The following is a 14831-nucleotide window of genomic DNA, read 5'->3' as shown; positions in this document are numbered from 1 at the left end:
GCTTCACATCCGAATGTTTGAAGCCTGTTAAGTCGGTGTTTTGGCTGACCATAGCGCTTGTGGCACTTCGAGCCGCACTGCTTTCAACGGTAATAAATTTATCAAGTAGACGGTCGTCTGCAGTGCCTCGGCCTAGAATTCCAACGTTAGTCTAGAGTGTTAGAGCATTGTCGTCACCCTCTCCTAGATCGTCTGGTTGATCCGTTCTACCACTCCATTTCACATGGGGGTATAAGGAACAGTCTTTTGATGTCGAATCCCTTTGTCACGAAGGCATTTTTTGAAGGCTCGGGAGGTATATTTATCTCCGTTGTCGGACTAGAGTGTTTTCACTCAGTGTCCTGATTGGTTCTCCACTTCGGCTAACCACCAAGAGAAGACCTCGAGCGCTTCATCTTTCGACCTAATCGAGTAGGCCTAGACCTTCCGTGTACAGTCATCTACGAATGTGATGAAGTACTAAGAGCCTCTAGTGACCTTTCGACCATCGGTCCACATATATATGTGTGGACCAGTTATAGGGGTTGCCATATTGTCTCATAGTGGAGAGAGTGCGGACTTCGGGTCTGTTTCCCTTAACGACAATGCTCACAAAAGGAGCTTTGGGATGTAGCTGATCACCATCAACCGGTCTAGTTCGGCTTGAGACATATGGTCGAGTTGGCCATGCCATAATTTCGAGTCTCGTAAGTCGGTTATGTTCAATGCCCCTTCTGAACTGATCGCCATCAATGGGTATAAGTTATTGTACTTGTATCCATTCCTGATTTTTAGATTTCCTCAGGTGATCATCCATGTCGACTCATTGAGAGTCGTTCTGTACTGGCTTTGACCAACATGCTGATGGAGACCATACTCCTTTTCAGCATGGGTACGTGCGAACTTGGTGTAGGGTGATAGTATTGCCATTTGGCGCATCTCCGCTCCCAACGATTGCGCACTCCTGCTCGTTGCCTAGTCTAACAGTGTCGTTGGAGTCGGCCGAATAGTTCGAAAATTATTCGATATTCAGGGTCACGTGAAATGTGGCACCTGAGTCCAGTACCCACATTTGTGCGTCTTGCGCATTGTATAAGACTTCTCCGATCATCGAGTCCTCTAGAAAGAGAATGTCTCCTAGTCGTGATTCGACAACGTTGATTTGGTTGTCTTCTAGAGAACGGTTCGAGTCAGATCGTCATGAGTTCTGCTCAAATCGCGAACCGCTCTCCTTCCTCTTGATCAACCAGCAATCAGGAATATTGTGACCAAATTTTCTGCAATGACTGTAGAAGTCACTTGATCGACTATTCCTCGACTTCGACCGATGTCGGTCTCCCCTCTTCCTCTGTTGACTAGTGCTCCAACCAGTTCTTTCGACTTGTTCTATCGATCGGCTGGATCGCTCTACTTGGTTGAGTGGTGGGCTTCTGCTGACTCGTCGATGGTGAGTCCCATCGATTTTCGCCTAATGTCCTCAGTGAGGACTTGTCCGATCGTTTCATCTATATTTAGATTCAGACAACTATTGACAAAGGTTGTGCAGAATACCTCCCAACTCGCCGGCAAGCTCGAAATGAGGGGAAGGGCTTTGACTTCTTATTTGAAGTTAATCCCTTGGGAGGAGAGTTCAGATAACATCCGGTTGAAGGTGTTGATGTGGGAGGTTGTTGGATCTATCTCTCTCATCTTCATGTTGAATAACTGTCAAATCAGTATCAACTTTGATGAGGAGGATTTCTTCTCGTACACAACCTATAACTTCTCCCACAAAGAGAATGTTGTTGTCTCCTTGGTCATGCTGAAATAGACATTTTCGGCCATATGCATTCAAATGGTAGATCTGGATATTTCGTCCATAGACCACCATTCTTTTGCTGCCATTGAAGTTGGCTTTGTAGTGTGCCCAATAGCTTCAACCTGTCGTCGGATGATGAGTACATCCTGCATCATTTCCTTCTGGAGGGTGAAGTTCTTACCATCAAACTTGCAGATTTCCACACTTGTGCCGGATTGTGTCACTATTCTTTTACTAGAAGTAGATGTTGCTGACTTGGTCTTTTCTTTCAGCTGGATAGCTTCCCTTCTCAGTCTTTTATGCTTATTATTGCCGCTGAACAATGAGGTCGTTTTGATACCACTTGATGTGAGTATATGAACAAATATGTGGAAGAATGTGTATGAGGACCTTCAAGATATGTACAACAAACAACACATATATGAAGCGAGAAGAGAGAGACAGGAGGTGGACACCGTTCTAAGCTTCAATGGAAGTTCTTATTCTCTTACTTTGAAGCTCTTACGCTCTGAGTATTTCTTTACAATGTTAGGGTTGGGCTTATATACTCAAGCCCTGACTGAAAGACGTGTTCACACTTAATATACAAAGTGGAAGGAGTCGACCTTTTATGCCAACAATTTCCTCTCTACAGACTTCATTAACACTATCATTCTCGACCTCAAGTTGGTGAGATGATACTCTAAGTTATCTAATGATAACCCTTAGTGCATTTGGTAAGAACATATCTAGATATTTTGGTTGTATAATAAAACCTAACTTAGAGAAGTGCATGATGTGTTCCTTATAGTACAACGTTTTAGGTGGTAGTGCCCTAATGGGTTGTTCCATGCTAGTCTAATGTTGTACTTTTGCGTTTAGGTACAAACAAAGGGTCACTCCCCATTTAAATGAGACGTGTAAACGATCGCCCATCCATGGGCTCGGACGACCACATACGCATTGAATCTGTAGGCTTGGTTGTCACAAAAAACATACCAAATTCGGGAATTCAATCGCATCATCCTTGAATCACCATTTGTGAACCATCACCACTTTGTTGAAACAATATGTGTCCCTCGATTATCTTTTATTGGTTGATTCTATGAACAATATCCTGGACATTAGTATCTGTCCAATGAAGACTAGCTTTGTCGTTGGTTGCAAATTTCATGCAATAATACCTAGTCCTTGATCCTTGAAAGAATGGAATTTGGTTTGCTGAAAAATAAAATACTAAGGGCAAAACAGGGTACATTCAAACTTGGGCATCAAGGAATAAGATTGACAGTACATTGCCCTTAGATGAAGCCCATGTACTTCTTATTGTTGACGATGAAGGGCCTCTTCAATGCCAATTTTTTGTGGTTTACAAAAGAGGTGTCATTAAGGAGGGGGATTTAACAAGTTTCCATCATTTTTCCCATGATGAAAGTATGCTTTTTAGTCATTTGAAAATTGACGGGTTAACAAAGGTATTGCTGCAAAGAATTTGACTTTAGTTGAGGATATCATCACTTCCAAACATTGTGAGCAAAAGGAGAACAACATGCCATTGATAATGTTGATAGGCATGTAGTTGGTGTGACACATTTTAACAATATACATGTCATGTCACTTCCATTGAATACATGCATACATGCAATACAATAATGAGAGAAAAAAATACTGGAGGCCAAAGGGAAGTCACAAAAAAAAGGAGAGAGACATAAAAGACGTACAAAAGGTTAACACATGAAATGAAAGAGTGTACACCATTTCCTTGCAATTAAAGAGTGAAAACAAATTGGTGCATGGGAACGGATAGGGTTTACGTAAAAAGGTAAAAAACGTGATCATGTAATCGTAATTTGCGTCAATTTAACATGGAACTAGCAAGAACTCAAAGTAGTACCCATTGGCCCCAATCGGCTGACAAAGCACAATGAGAGAATCGAAGGCGTGAGTAAAGCACAAGGAAAGATCGAAGTAAAACGAGAAGCAGCAAGAATGGAGGGCAGATGGGAGGACAAAGCGAGGTTGTACCCCCATTGATTCGGGGGCTGTCTATTCCGCGACAGGCAGGCAAGTGGGGTGGACAAAGCCGTGGTGCTAATCCACGAGATGTCGATCAAAGGCAGGCAGGAGGACGAAGTGAGGGCATCTATCGGAGGCAGGCATGTGAGCAAAACACGGGATAGGGTCAATCGCGGCCAGACGACTAACTGGGCAATGTTCTGCAATGGACATATAACACACACACAGGCACGTGCAGAGAGACACACATGGGAGGGTGGACAAGTTTTCGAGGCCTGTGTGTCAAGTATTTCCATATGTGTATGGACCATGTGATGATGATGTCATGCCCACAAGGAGGAATTAATGATCCCCCAAAGAGATTTTTGTTTGATTTGTCCATCTCTTCCTTCCATTACTTCATGAGAAGCAGAAGCAGAAGCAGAAGCAGAAGCAGAGGCTTAGGAAACAGAAGCAGAGAGGAAGCAGAGGCTTAGGAAGCAGAAGCCATGGCCATCGAGCCTCCCTTGAAGAAGCGGAAGCATTACGATGACGCCGCAAGCACCGCTGCACACCCCTCTTCTCAACGCACGGAGGAGCTCTCCCCGTCCGCCTCCTTGTCGGAAGAGCAGAAGCTGCGGAAGAAGATGAACAGGGACGAGATTGGAGCTTTCTACAAGACGTATCGCAGGCTCAAGTTTTGCTCGGGACGGAATCGAAATCCTGGTCCGGTATCCGATCCGGAACTCGAAGAAGCCTACTGCTCCATCCTCAACCTTTCTACAGGTACTCAAGTAACCTTTTTTCTTTACTGAATGTATTTCTCGACGTACATTAGAATTAGATCTTACGGTTATGTTTGTATATTAGATAAGTTCGATGATGAAGCTGCCAATATGTTTGTATAGGATTAATCATAAATTTAACTTTTGAAGTACATAAAAAAGGAATAAAGTTGACAATTGATATGTTTAGAATTAGGTCTTAATTTTGTATCCTAGATAAAACAAGGAGGAATTTGGTCTTAGGTCTTACGTGTATACTAGACAGAAGCTTGAACAACGAATGTAAGAGCTTTCCACACGTGCACACTTTCTCAAATATGTATTGTTCGATATGGTGTAGAAGTTATAGTTTTCTGAAAATCTACCCGAGGGTGAAAGAAAAGGCCTTTAATTTGCTCTAGCACTAGTTTGGATTCTGGAAAACTTATTTGCTATTAAAGCAAGTGTCTAGATTGCTTTCTTATAATCTATGCATGATGCGTTGGAAACTACCCTTAAATTTTCTATGAAGGTGTATTCGTTTTTACTCTGTATTTGAAATAGATCTTTGCTATTGATCTAGATTTCTACCATTGATGATTTCATTGCATGTTGCAAATCACACTAGTCATTCCCCTTGAGTTTGAAATTGTTTTATTTACTGCACTTGAATTTATATGCAAAGATGTTTATACATTCAAGATGTGTTAAGTAGATGCTCAATGATGCCCACAACAAATGGTATATGTAAAAATTAAGCTGGGAAGCATAAAGTAGTAACAACTTTAATCATAGTCATGTAGCATGCTGAATGATTGCGGAAATCCATGAAGGATTGTTCATAAGGATTCCTTAGCCAAGATAGAGGGAGGGAACTAATAATATGAGAGAGAGATAGAGAGAGTGAGAGTGAGAGAGAGAGAGTTCATGTATTTTATAGGTTGTCCTAGTGTTCAAAGAATTGCTGCTGGTATTATCCCACGTTATGCAGTATTTTGTCCTGGCTCAATTGACATGGCATCCAATGTAATGATACAAATATTGGAATGGAGCGAGGATGTTGTTTTGCAAGGTGAAGATTTTGATGGCGTTTCTTTCAAAACTGCAGAGGCATGTTTATCAGGGATAGTGGAATTGTCCTCTGCAGCAATTACTGCTGCTTCTGAAGTCCCAGAAATTTCAGACATGTCTATTGCAGTGTGTCAGAATCTAGCTTTCTACATGCTTTGCCGGTTGGAGGGACGGGATCTTCAAAAGTTTGCTTTATCTGAATATAAGAGACAAGTGTCTATTTGTTTAGAGTCATCAGTATCTGCACAGGAGAAAATAATAACATTAATTTCCATCAATATTGTGAGACTGTTTCACATAAATCCTCAAAGTGTATTTTCTGCTTGTTTTGAGCTTTTGGGTGCCCGAAATGAGAATCAACGGAAGGAAGGGCAGAATTTTTTGCAGCAGCTCATGGATGGTGTCACGAAGATTTATGACAAGGAGCAATGTTGCGATAAACAAGATAAAGACGGAAATTGTGATGAGGAGCAAAAAAACAATATGGACAGTTTGCTGTCACAGGTATACTATCATTGTGGCTATATGCTTTATCTTTCTTTTTGCAACTCATTGACATCTGTGGATGTTATGCTCATATATATATATATAGATATGATAGCTGTAAGCCATATATCCCATTGATGCAAAAGGGTTATTGAGCATGAGTAAGAACTCAACTCAAATGTGTTTGGCAAAGGTTTTGAATCTGTTCATCATCTATAGCTTGATTGCTGTAGTAGAGTTAGGAGTCTGTGTCATAGATATTAAAGATCTAATGCATTTTTGTGAATCTGCAGGTGGTTTATTCAAAGGTAGACTTGGAGAGATGGCTTGTCTCAACTTTTCGAAAATTCTGTAATTCAGTAAGCCCTGAGGTCTTGGCAGAATCTATGCCATTGCTCACCCAACTTATTAAGTCATCAAGTACTTTCAAAGATTCTGATTTAGATCCTTTGTATGTTGAAGAACCTGAAGCACCAGAAATTATTCCAGCTGCTGAAGAGCCAGTAGTGAAGGAAGAGATTCACTCTACACAGGAGCAAGAAGATTCACCTTTGGCTGTGAAAAGTACATCACATTCGGGAGCAGTCTCAGGTCCTGGTACTGAATCTATATCTTCTCCTTTATGTCACAATGACACTTGGGCTCCAGTAGGTGATTCTCATAAGTTAGATCCTCCGGGAGATGAGTCTTTACGCATTGAGTGTAATCATTTAAAAGACTTGATGGATTCTCATATTGGCACGAACTCTATCAATGATTCGGGGACCCACAATGTTTATCAGACTGATTCAAAGCTGCCCAAGCACTCTTCTGGCTCAGATGTTTGTAGTCACGATGCAGAACATGGATCATTGAGATCCTTAAACCAGTCATTGGTGTACTCAAAACCGAGGGATTCACCCACATCATTTACTGTGTCAAAGGGAGCCATTGGGAGCATGGACAGTCAGGATTATGGACAAAGTTCACCCCATGATAATGATCGGAAGGCCAGTTCATTTCCTTTAGCTGAACATGGTAATGACTTAAGTGGCTCATTGGTGGGATATCTCCCATCACCAAGAGGTTTTTCTACAGGCAGAACACAGGATGGTTCCCTGAGCCAACGGCAGGTGCAATGGTATTCAGATGGTGATCCTGCAGCTTTGGATGTTTTTGCTGCATCGAAACAACTGTGGGTTGGTTGCTTGGGGCATGGTGTCACTGAGAGCCTTCTGAAATATGAGTTTGAGAAATTTGGACCACTCGAGTCATTGTCACTTTTTCCTGGGCAAGATTTTGGACTGGTGGAGTATAAGAGTGTGAATGATGCCGTGAAAGCTCGTGAAGTTTTGCAGGGTGCTATGCCATGGTTAACACCATTGAAGATAAAGTTTCTGGATGTAGGGCTGGGTAGCAGAGGCGCTATTGGTGGAGTGGCTGTTGGTGGTAGCTGCCATGTATACATTGGGGGCGTGTATAGTTTGAGTGCTAAAGATGATATTTTGAAAGATATTGTGTTAGCATCCTTGAAGAGTCCACATTCGGTTTGTGTTCTAATGAGTGCTCGGGCTTTGCTTTTGGAGTTTGATGCTCCTGAGGAAGCTGCAGCTGCAATGCTGCATATCAGACAGAGGCGTAGAGAGAATAGCTCTCTACCTGCACCAATAAAACACAATGAGAAAAGCTCGTTTCCGGGAAATTCTCATAATGAGTCGGCAAGTAGTAGCAGTCGACAACTCTGGGTAGGTCATATTGATCCAGTTGTATCAGAACAAGATTTAATCTCTGCATTTCAAGAGTTTGGTGAGTTGACTGGATGGAAATCTTTTCGTCAGAATGGATGTTGTATCATCGATTACAGATCTCCAGAATCAGCTGCGTTTGCCAAGGCTAAACTAAATGGTGCGCGGTTTGGGGCACAACATATCCAAGTAGAATATAGGAATACACACAGAAGTGCTGCAGTAGCCAATCCTTCTGGGTCTGCAGGGTTTAGTTCCCCTGCAAATAATTCCAATTACTGGCATAATCTGCGCTCACAGCAACCTACAACAATAAGCAGCAGTTTGGGAAGAGGCGCTCACAACAGTCCTCATACAAGCACTCCATTAGGTTTCCGCACAAGGGGTCCACCATTGAGAAGTGGAAGGGATTCTGAAAGATTGCCTACTAACACTCTTTTGGTGGGATTTCCTGACTATATATTGCAGAAGCTTCCTACTGATGCGGAATTGAGGACTATTTTCAATCTGTCTTGTAAAGGTGTCGGAGTTGTGACCAAAGTAGGTAGTATGGGTAGTCGAGGTTTGAGTAGATTTGTAGAGTTTGATTCTGTAGAAGCGGCTGCCAATGCCCTTCAGAACTGTTTCGGCTACCTGGATCCTGGAACTCGAATTGAGTATAGGTATTCTTTCTGCTGAAAGATTACTGTTTATGATTGTTTGCTTTTAACAATATTGTTTACTGCTCAATATACTAATGTAAGGTGGTATTTTTCTCACAGCAGCTCGCCCTATTCAGGGCAGCACAATGATTATGCCCATACTGTTGTAACACCGCACGAGGATTTCAGATCCGTTTGGGAGAAAGATCAAGATTGGGAAAGAGGTCTACGTTCTTCAGGTTCAATTGAACAAGATGATCCAAAGCTTAACTTCATGCATGGGAAGAGTTCTCTTCAGCCTGGATGGGGACCATCTCGCTTTGGAGGACTAAGAGATGATAGTAGATATAGATTTGGCAGATCAGCTGCAAGTCATTATGACAGCTCCATGGAAATGAATGATGGAATACCAAAACCAGAATCAATGATGGGGAAATATAACTCACCAAGTGGCTTTAGAGCTAGTCCAGGCTTTACACCTTCTGGAATGGACAGCCCAGGCACTCCTCAGGGTAATGCTCATACGTGGCATGGTGGTTCAAGAGCAGTTGATCATCATTCTTTAGAGTCAACTGCCCCACAGGTACCATTGTCGATGCACATGAATCATCCACAAATGAATTTAGATAGGCATCCATCATCTGGTGCATGGACTACACAAGGCTTGATGTCTTCTTTGACTGATCCAACATTGAACAGTTCTTTACCAATGGCATGCAATTCAGGCCCAAATTTACAGTCACCGGTTACACCCATACTCCAACGATTTTCAAATGGTGTGGTGTCTCACTCATTTGATAAGATTCACCCACCATATCCTCCATTGCCACCTGTCTCGCCACCACCACCACCTCCTTTAGAGGCCCCACCTCCACCACCACCACCACTATCGCCCCCTCCCCCTCCCCCTCCTCCATATAATTTGCCACCACTCCCATCTTCGCCACCTCCAGAATCATTGAAAATTGATGGACAAGGCATTGTTAAGCAACATTTTTGGAGAGGACCTTTGTGTAAAAGTGGTTACCAATATTGTGAAGTGCTAGCTCATTTGCAAGATTCAGGTGTTTGTCTGTATGAAGGTTTTCATGAACTTGGCGGGTGAGTAGATTGTATTGTTATGAATGCTACCTCTATTTATTGCCAGACATTGACACTATATTTTTGTTAATTTTGTTTCAGATGGCCTAACAAGCTGGATGTAACGAAAAGGGCAGACTTTCGATCTGTGAAATATTCATTTCAGAACACTTCAAGGAACCAGGTATTTCTTGCTTTCTTACACACAATTTGGAAATGTGGAAGGTCACGAAGGGTTGGTTGGTGAGCATTTGATCTATGCCTGTGATACATAGGTCCTGCTTCTTAGATACATCTTTAATAGAGCTATGTGTGAAGGCTTCTCTACTAGATGGGCAGAACCATAGATTGAAAAATTTGCATTCATGAGGCATTTTTCACGATTGCCTCACGAATACATACAAGTGTGAATATTTATAGAAATATTAGCTCTACTTTTTGACATTGCTTTGAGCATTGGTCTTATAAGTCAAAGGTTGGTTAGAGCTCGGTTGGTTTGAGCATTGGGTCTTATAAGTTGAAATTCATGAGTTCAGGCCCCATCTTGAACTTACTTCTAACATTAATTTATTGCACTTCTACTGGACTCAACTTATTTTACTATTTATCTTTATTTTTTATTAAAACATATTTCACAAAACAGATGTTTTTTTTCCCATTCTTCATGCCTTTATTTTTTGCGAATATTATGAATATTCTCGAAGGCGAATATGTTGATGAATACAAATATTTGAATCTATGGTCAGGACATATCAATGTACTGATCTTTAAGGGCAGAGATCTCATGATACTTAACAATCATAGGACTTCAATTATTAGCTATTACTTGGCTAAACTATATGGTTTGATCCTAGAGTCAGGATTGATACTAAGGGTAGAGAGAAATGGCTGCTGTTCAGCGAGACAGGTTGGGTTTCAAAAGGAGTTCACAACTTTTGATCACACATTGAACCTCTGAACCCTTGTTCAGGATGAAGAGTCCATAAAGCAAGAATCTACATTGTATCACGTCCTCAGCTAATGTAGCAATTAGAAGCCCTTGGAGTCCTAATTGTTACGCAATGGGGAATTGTGTGAATCAGTCTCAGGAAAAGTGCACTCTTTTTAGCCTGTTGGAGGCTGTGGCTTGTATGGTTGGAGTAAAACAAGGATGCCCACTATCAGGTTTTTATATAGATGAAATATGTAATGTTACAGAGAGATTGGCTAGTTCAGGAGCATGGTTAGTAGTGGTGGCCATACTGATATTGCTATATGCTGATGATATGTTGATCTCTGAGATACTCAAGAGAGACTACAAAGACATCAAAATGCGTTGAAGTTATTTTGTATAGGCAAAGATTTATCGGTCAACCTTGATCAAACTAAATTGTTGATGTTTAACACTGATAACAAGATGAGAACCGGAATTCTTCTTGGTAGAGGAAACATATCTAGGAGTAACATTCACAGGGCTAGGTTCTCCCTGCAAGATGCTTCTTGTGCTCAACTGTCTTGTGCATATGCAGCCCTTGGTGCCATTAAAAGACAGTGCGCATATTTACAATTTGAAGAGCCACAAACTAAATTGTGGTTGCTCGATATGCTTTTATCACCGACTCTTCTTTGTGGAGTAGAAATTTCGGGACTGAGCCTTCATAAGGTGAAAAGTTGGACAGATTTGGATACCTTTTGTCTAGACGATTGACCGCACAACAAGGAACAAAGGATTGATGCTCATGATATAATACAAGCAGTGATTGGAGTAGATCCAATAGAGACTAAGCCATTATGCCAATGAACGATTGGCGTTCAACAAATTTAGGAGCTCTCTAAGCAAAGGAACTCAAGATTGGCGCCTATGTCACAAAACTCGTGGAACATGGAGATATTCGATGTTGATATGCTACAATGCAAGAATGATGCCAATTGCATGGCAGAAGTGTATTTGCACTACCCTATTGCAATATAGTTTTAATTGTGCACATCAAAAGATGACACAAAGTGGAAAAGAATACAGTGATCCAAACATCTCTTGGTAGGATGATGGTTCACTATAAGGAATTGTTTTTGCACACACTGCAGGATGGGTTTATCATCAAACCTTCTTATATAGATGCACATATCTCGAGCGCTTTGCAATGTGATAGGGGAGCTCAAGTTCTCTTAATATTAGTTAGAAACTGAGATAGACAGATATACATGCAAATCTATGGAAGAATGGATCTGCCAATTGTGTTATTTTTTGTGAAATATTTTAAGGCTTTAGGAAGGCCCACTATGCACTAGAACTTGAGAGTCAGACAGAAGTTACTGAAGACTACAAAACAACCACAACGTCTCATCAACAAAGAATCATCATGAATTATTGCAGCTTCATCACTCCTGGTCATGGTATGGAACTGTTTTTGTTAGAACTCAGGAGTTAGACAGAAATTACTGAAAAGGACAACAATACAACCACAACATCTCATCAACAAAGAATCTTCATGACTTTTTGCAGCTCCCGCACTCCTGGTCATGGTATGGAACTGTTTTTGCTAGAACTCAGGATTCGGACAGAAGTTACTGAAGGACAAGAATACAACCACAACATCTCATCAACAAAGAATCATCATAACTTTTTGCAGCTCCAGCACTCCTGGTCATGATATAGGTTAATCAAAGGCTAAACAACGGACCATGATTTTGTTGTCCTTGTTTGACAAATAAAGGTTATTATTATGCAACACCAAAGGGGCTTCTCCCACTTCAGAGATTTCGTCATATTGGATAGTTATTGAAGGACAGCAAGACAACAAGACAACCATAACAAATCATTGACAAAGAACCATTATGAATTTCTTTAGCTCTATCACTCCTCATCATGGTATAGGTCCATCAAGGGCTAAACAAGGGGCCTCGACTATGAAACTCGGAAGGTGGTGTTGTGTATGTGGCCATGGCAATCTGGACTAAGGACATGGCATCTTTTTATTGACAAATAAAGGCCATTATCACCCAACACAAAAGTGGCTTCTCCCACTTCGGAGATCTCATCATATTGGAGTGGCCTGTGTTTGAGATTCAGATCAGGCAGTAACAATATGTTGTGCATGTATGGATAGGAGGGTTGAATTACATAAACTCATTTTTTCACAGGACCAATATTCTGCATGGAAGTAGCTCCACAGCCATGGCTTACTAAGGGTGTTTGCATCACTAGGTCTATGTGCTCATGGCCATCTTGAGGCATCTCCAATGGTTGAAGATCAATGGAGAGTCCTCTTGTAATGATGAGGTCTAGAATGATTGCCTCTTTAGGGAATGATTTGGATCCTTCTCCTTCGTGATGAACTTCTATGAGCAGATATGTTTGGGCTTTTATACTAGAGATGTGCATATATAGAGTGTCTCCGGTTTAGGTACAACTTATAGAGAGTTTAGGTACAATTTGATTTTGCTTTATTTTACAAGATTTTTGGTCTCATCGGTAACTGTCATTTCATTTCCTTTTCTCATGTCATTCATCTACACTGAATTTGTTAGCCCGGAATAGGCTGACATGTTTTAGACCACATATGCTACTTGAGTATTTGGTCAGTGTGAATTTTGTTATATGGAATTTTTCATTGGTTTTTTAGCATTGCCTGGGTGCCTGATGGTGGTAGACTATCCTCGTTTTTATTGGAAAGCTTACATTAATAACGCGTGATCTTCTAAATGACGTTCACTTAATGTACTAATAAAAGTTTCCTTTTTCTAATGAGCAGAGGCAGGTGTTCCGGTTGTCTGTATGCCCAGGAAGCAATAATCATCAAGGGGTGAGTCCATAATCTGGCATCTGTGTAGAGTTGTTTAAGACTGATTGAGCAATTCTGGGAAATACTGTATACTACTATGGAAAAGTTTGATTACCTGCGAAACACAAAAACTTAAATCAAAGTCCTCATCCTTGTTTAATTACTCAACAATCTCCTGGTCCTTAGCTATAATGCCCGCCTCTGTCAATCTATTGAAACAACTGTCAACATGCCACATCTTGGCTAAAGAGTCTAGGGTTTAGGCTGGGAGGGAAGTAGAATATAACAATATAGAGTGGCTGCTCGCGTCTTTCTTGCTATCTACACGTAATGGTTAACCTAAATAAGTTAATATGTATTTCAGGGTCAGTTTTAGGTTCATTTAGGCATGTGCTCTAAACGTAATATGTCTGCTCACGTCTTTCTTGCCATCTACACGTAATGGTCAACCTAAATAAGTTAATATGTATTTCAGGGTCAGTTTGAGGTTCATTTTATTTTATTTTTACTTTCAATGAATGGGTAAATACCCCATTTTTGTTGTAAACGAATTGTCTCATGGGCCAATTCTGGTCTTATAAGACGTTGATATTGATATATCTTTTTTTCTTTCTTTCTTTCTTTCTTTCTACCATATGTAGTCTGAATCCTGACACATGGGAAATATACCCTTTGAGGTTTTAACTAAAGATAAGATTGGGATTATTGAAAGATGGAAAGAAAGAATGTATAACATTTACTAAGAAGCTGAAATTGACCTTTGCGATAATCTGTGATTATAAATATGAGTAGCTTCAGGTTATCCATACTCGTTTAAGATGCAGTTTCAAGAGCAGAGGGCAGTTTTTGGCTGAGTCCAGTTAGCCCCCCCTTAGAGTGAGGACTTGAATCCATGAGCAAGAGAAGGGGGCTCTTAACACATTTTATGGTTTAATTGCAGTTTCAACAATTTGAATCTTACCTACGGCAAAGAGATCGTGCAGGTGTGGTGATGATTCCTGAGACTGGAAAAATTTCTGCTCGTATCCTGTTCATTCTTCCCTGGTCTCGTGAAATATGTGATATGCTAGCTCTACCACACCAGCCAAATAATGGCTTGATTGGCCTTTTGCTACCAATGGATACATCTTTCAGCTGATTCAATTTAGTCAAGGTTTTAGTACCTATTCTGTAATATATGGAAGTTGAAATGGCTTCATTGTGTGAGTGCAAAGTTATCTTGTATGAATGCGTGTTCTTTTACAAGCCATTCAATGAAACAATTTTGTTGTTTTTCAGCAAATGATTTGTCACAGGCTTTGAATATTAATAGCCTGTCTCTAAAATTTATTTCTGGATGTGAATCACTCTTGACCCATCAAAGATGAGAAGGTTAACTACTCGTTGCCTACATTTGAAATCTAATATGTTTGAATCCAGTTAAGACGAATCCTTTCTTCCATTTCTTTCTCCGCTTTCCAGATATTTCCATTGACCATTTCCCCTGCTATAGTTACTGCATTGAGTGGTATTTTCATTATTTTGCACAAACCAAATTTCCTTTTTTGCATCAC

The 14831-nt window shown here is 40.8% G+C and overlaps 1 protein-coding gene across 2 annotated transcripts; it reads left to right on the top strand.

Moving 5' to 3' along the window:
- The first annotated feature begins 4220 nt into the window (after nt 1-4220).
- LOC147857581 (uncharacterized) lies at nt 4221-14587 on the top strand. 2 transcript variants are annotated; one of them, XM_087326620.1, is made up of 7 exons: nt 4221-4537; nt 5456-6090; nt 6366-8458; nt 8558-9538; nt 9620-9701; nt 13249-13299; nt 14219-14587. In XM_087326620.1, the coding sequence occupies exons 1-7, from the start codon at nt 4261-4263 to the stop codon at nt 14414-14416; spliced, it is 4317 nt and encodes a 1438-aa protein (XP_087182746.1). In that variant the 5' UTR covers nt 4221-4260; the 3' UTR covers nt 14417-14587. The 2 variants fall into 2 exon arrangements, with proteins under 2 accessions (XP_087182746.1, XP_087182747.1); XM_087326621.1 differs by lacking the exon at nt 4221-4537 and having other exon boundaries at nt 5462-5541; nt 5624-6090.
- The last annotated feature ends 244 nt before the right edge of the window (nt 14588-14831 follow it).

The sequence above is a fragment of the Azolla caroliniana genome, unplaced genomic scaffold (genome assembly GCF_043228905.1).
Source record: "Azolla caroliniana isolate FFs.n. ecotype wild unplaced genomic scaffold, voAzoCaro1.0.p SCAF_11, whole genome shotgun sequence".
NCBI lineage: Eukaryota > Viridiplantae > Streptophyta > Polypodiopsida > Salviniales > Salviniaceae > Azolla > Azolla caroliniana.
The sequence above is the reverse complement of the archived record's forward strand: the minus strand, read 5'-3'. Positions and strand labels throughout refer to the sequence as shown.

Excerpts from the sequence above, each read along its gene's own strand:
- LOC147857581 (XM_087326620.1), top strand. The coding sequence starts at position 4,261 with ATGGCCATCGAGCCTCCCTTGAAGAAGCGGAAGCATTACGATGACGCC. Across the intron at positions 8,459-8,557 it reads GGAACTCGAATTGAGTATAG|CAGCTCGCCCTATTCAGGGC; the intron begins GTATTCTTTCTG and ends TTTTTCTCACAG. Across the intron at positions 9,702-13,248 it reads AGAACACTTCAAGGAACCAG|AGGCAGGTGTTCCGGTTGTC; the intron begins GTATTTCTTGCT and ends TCTAATGAGCAG.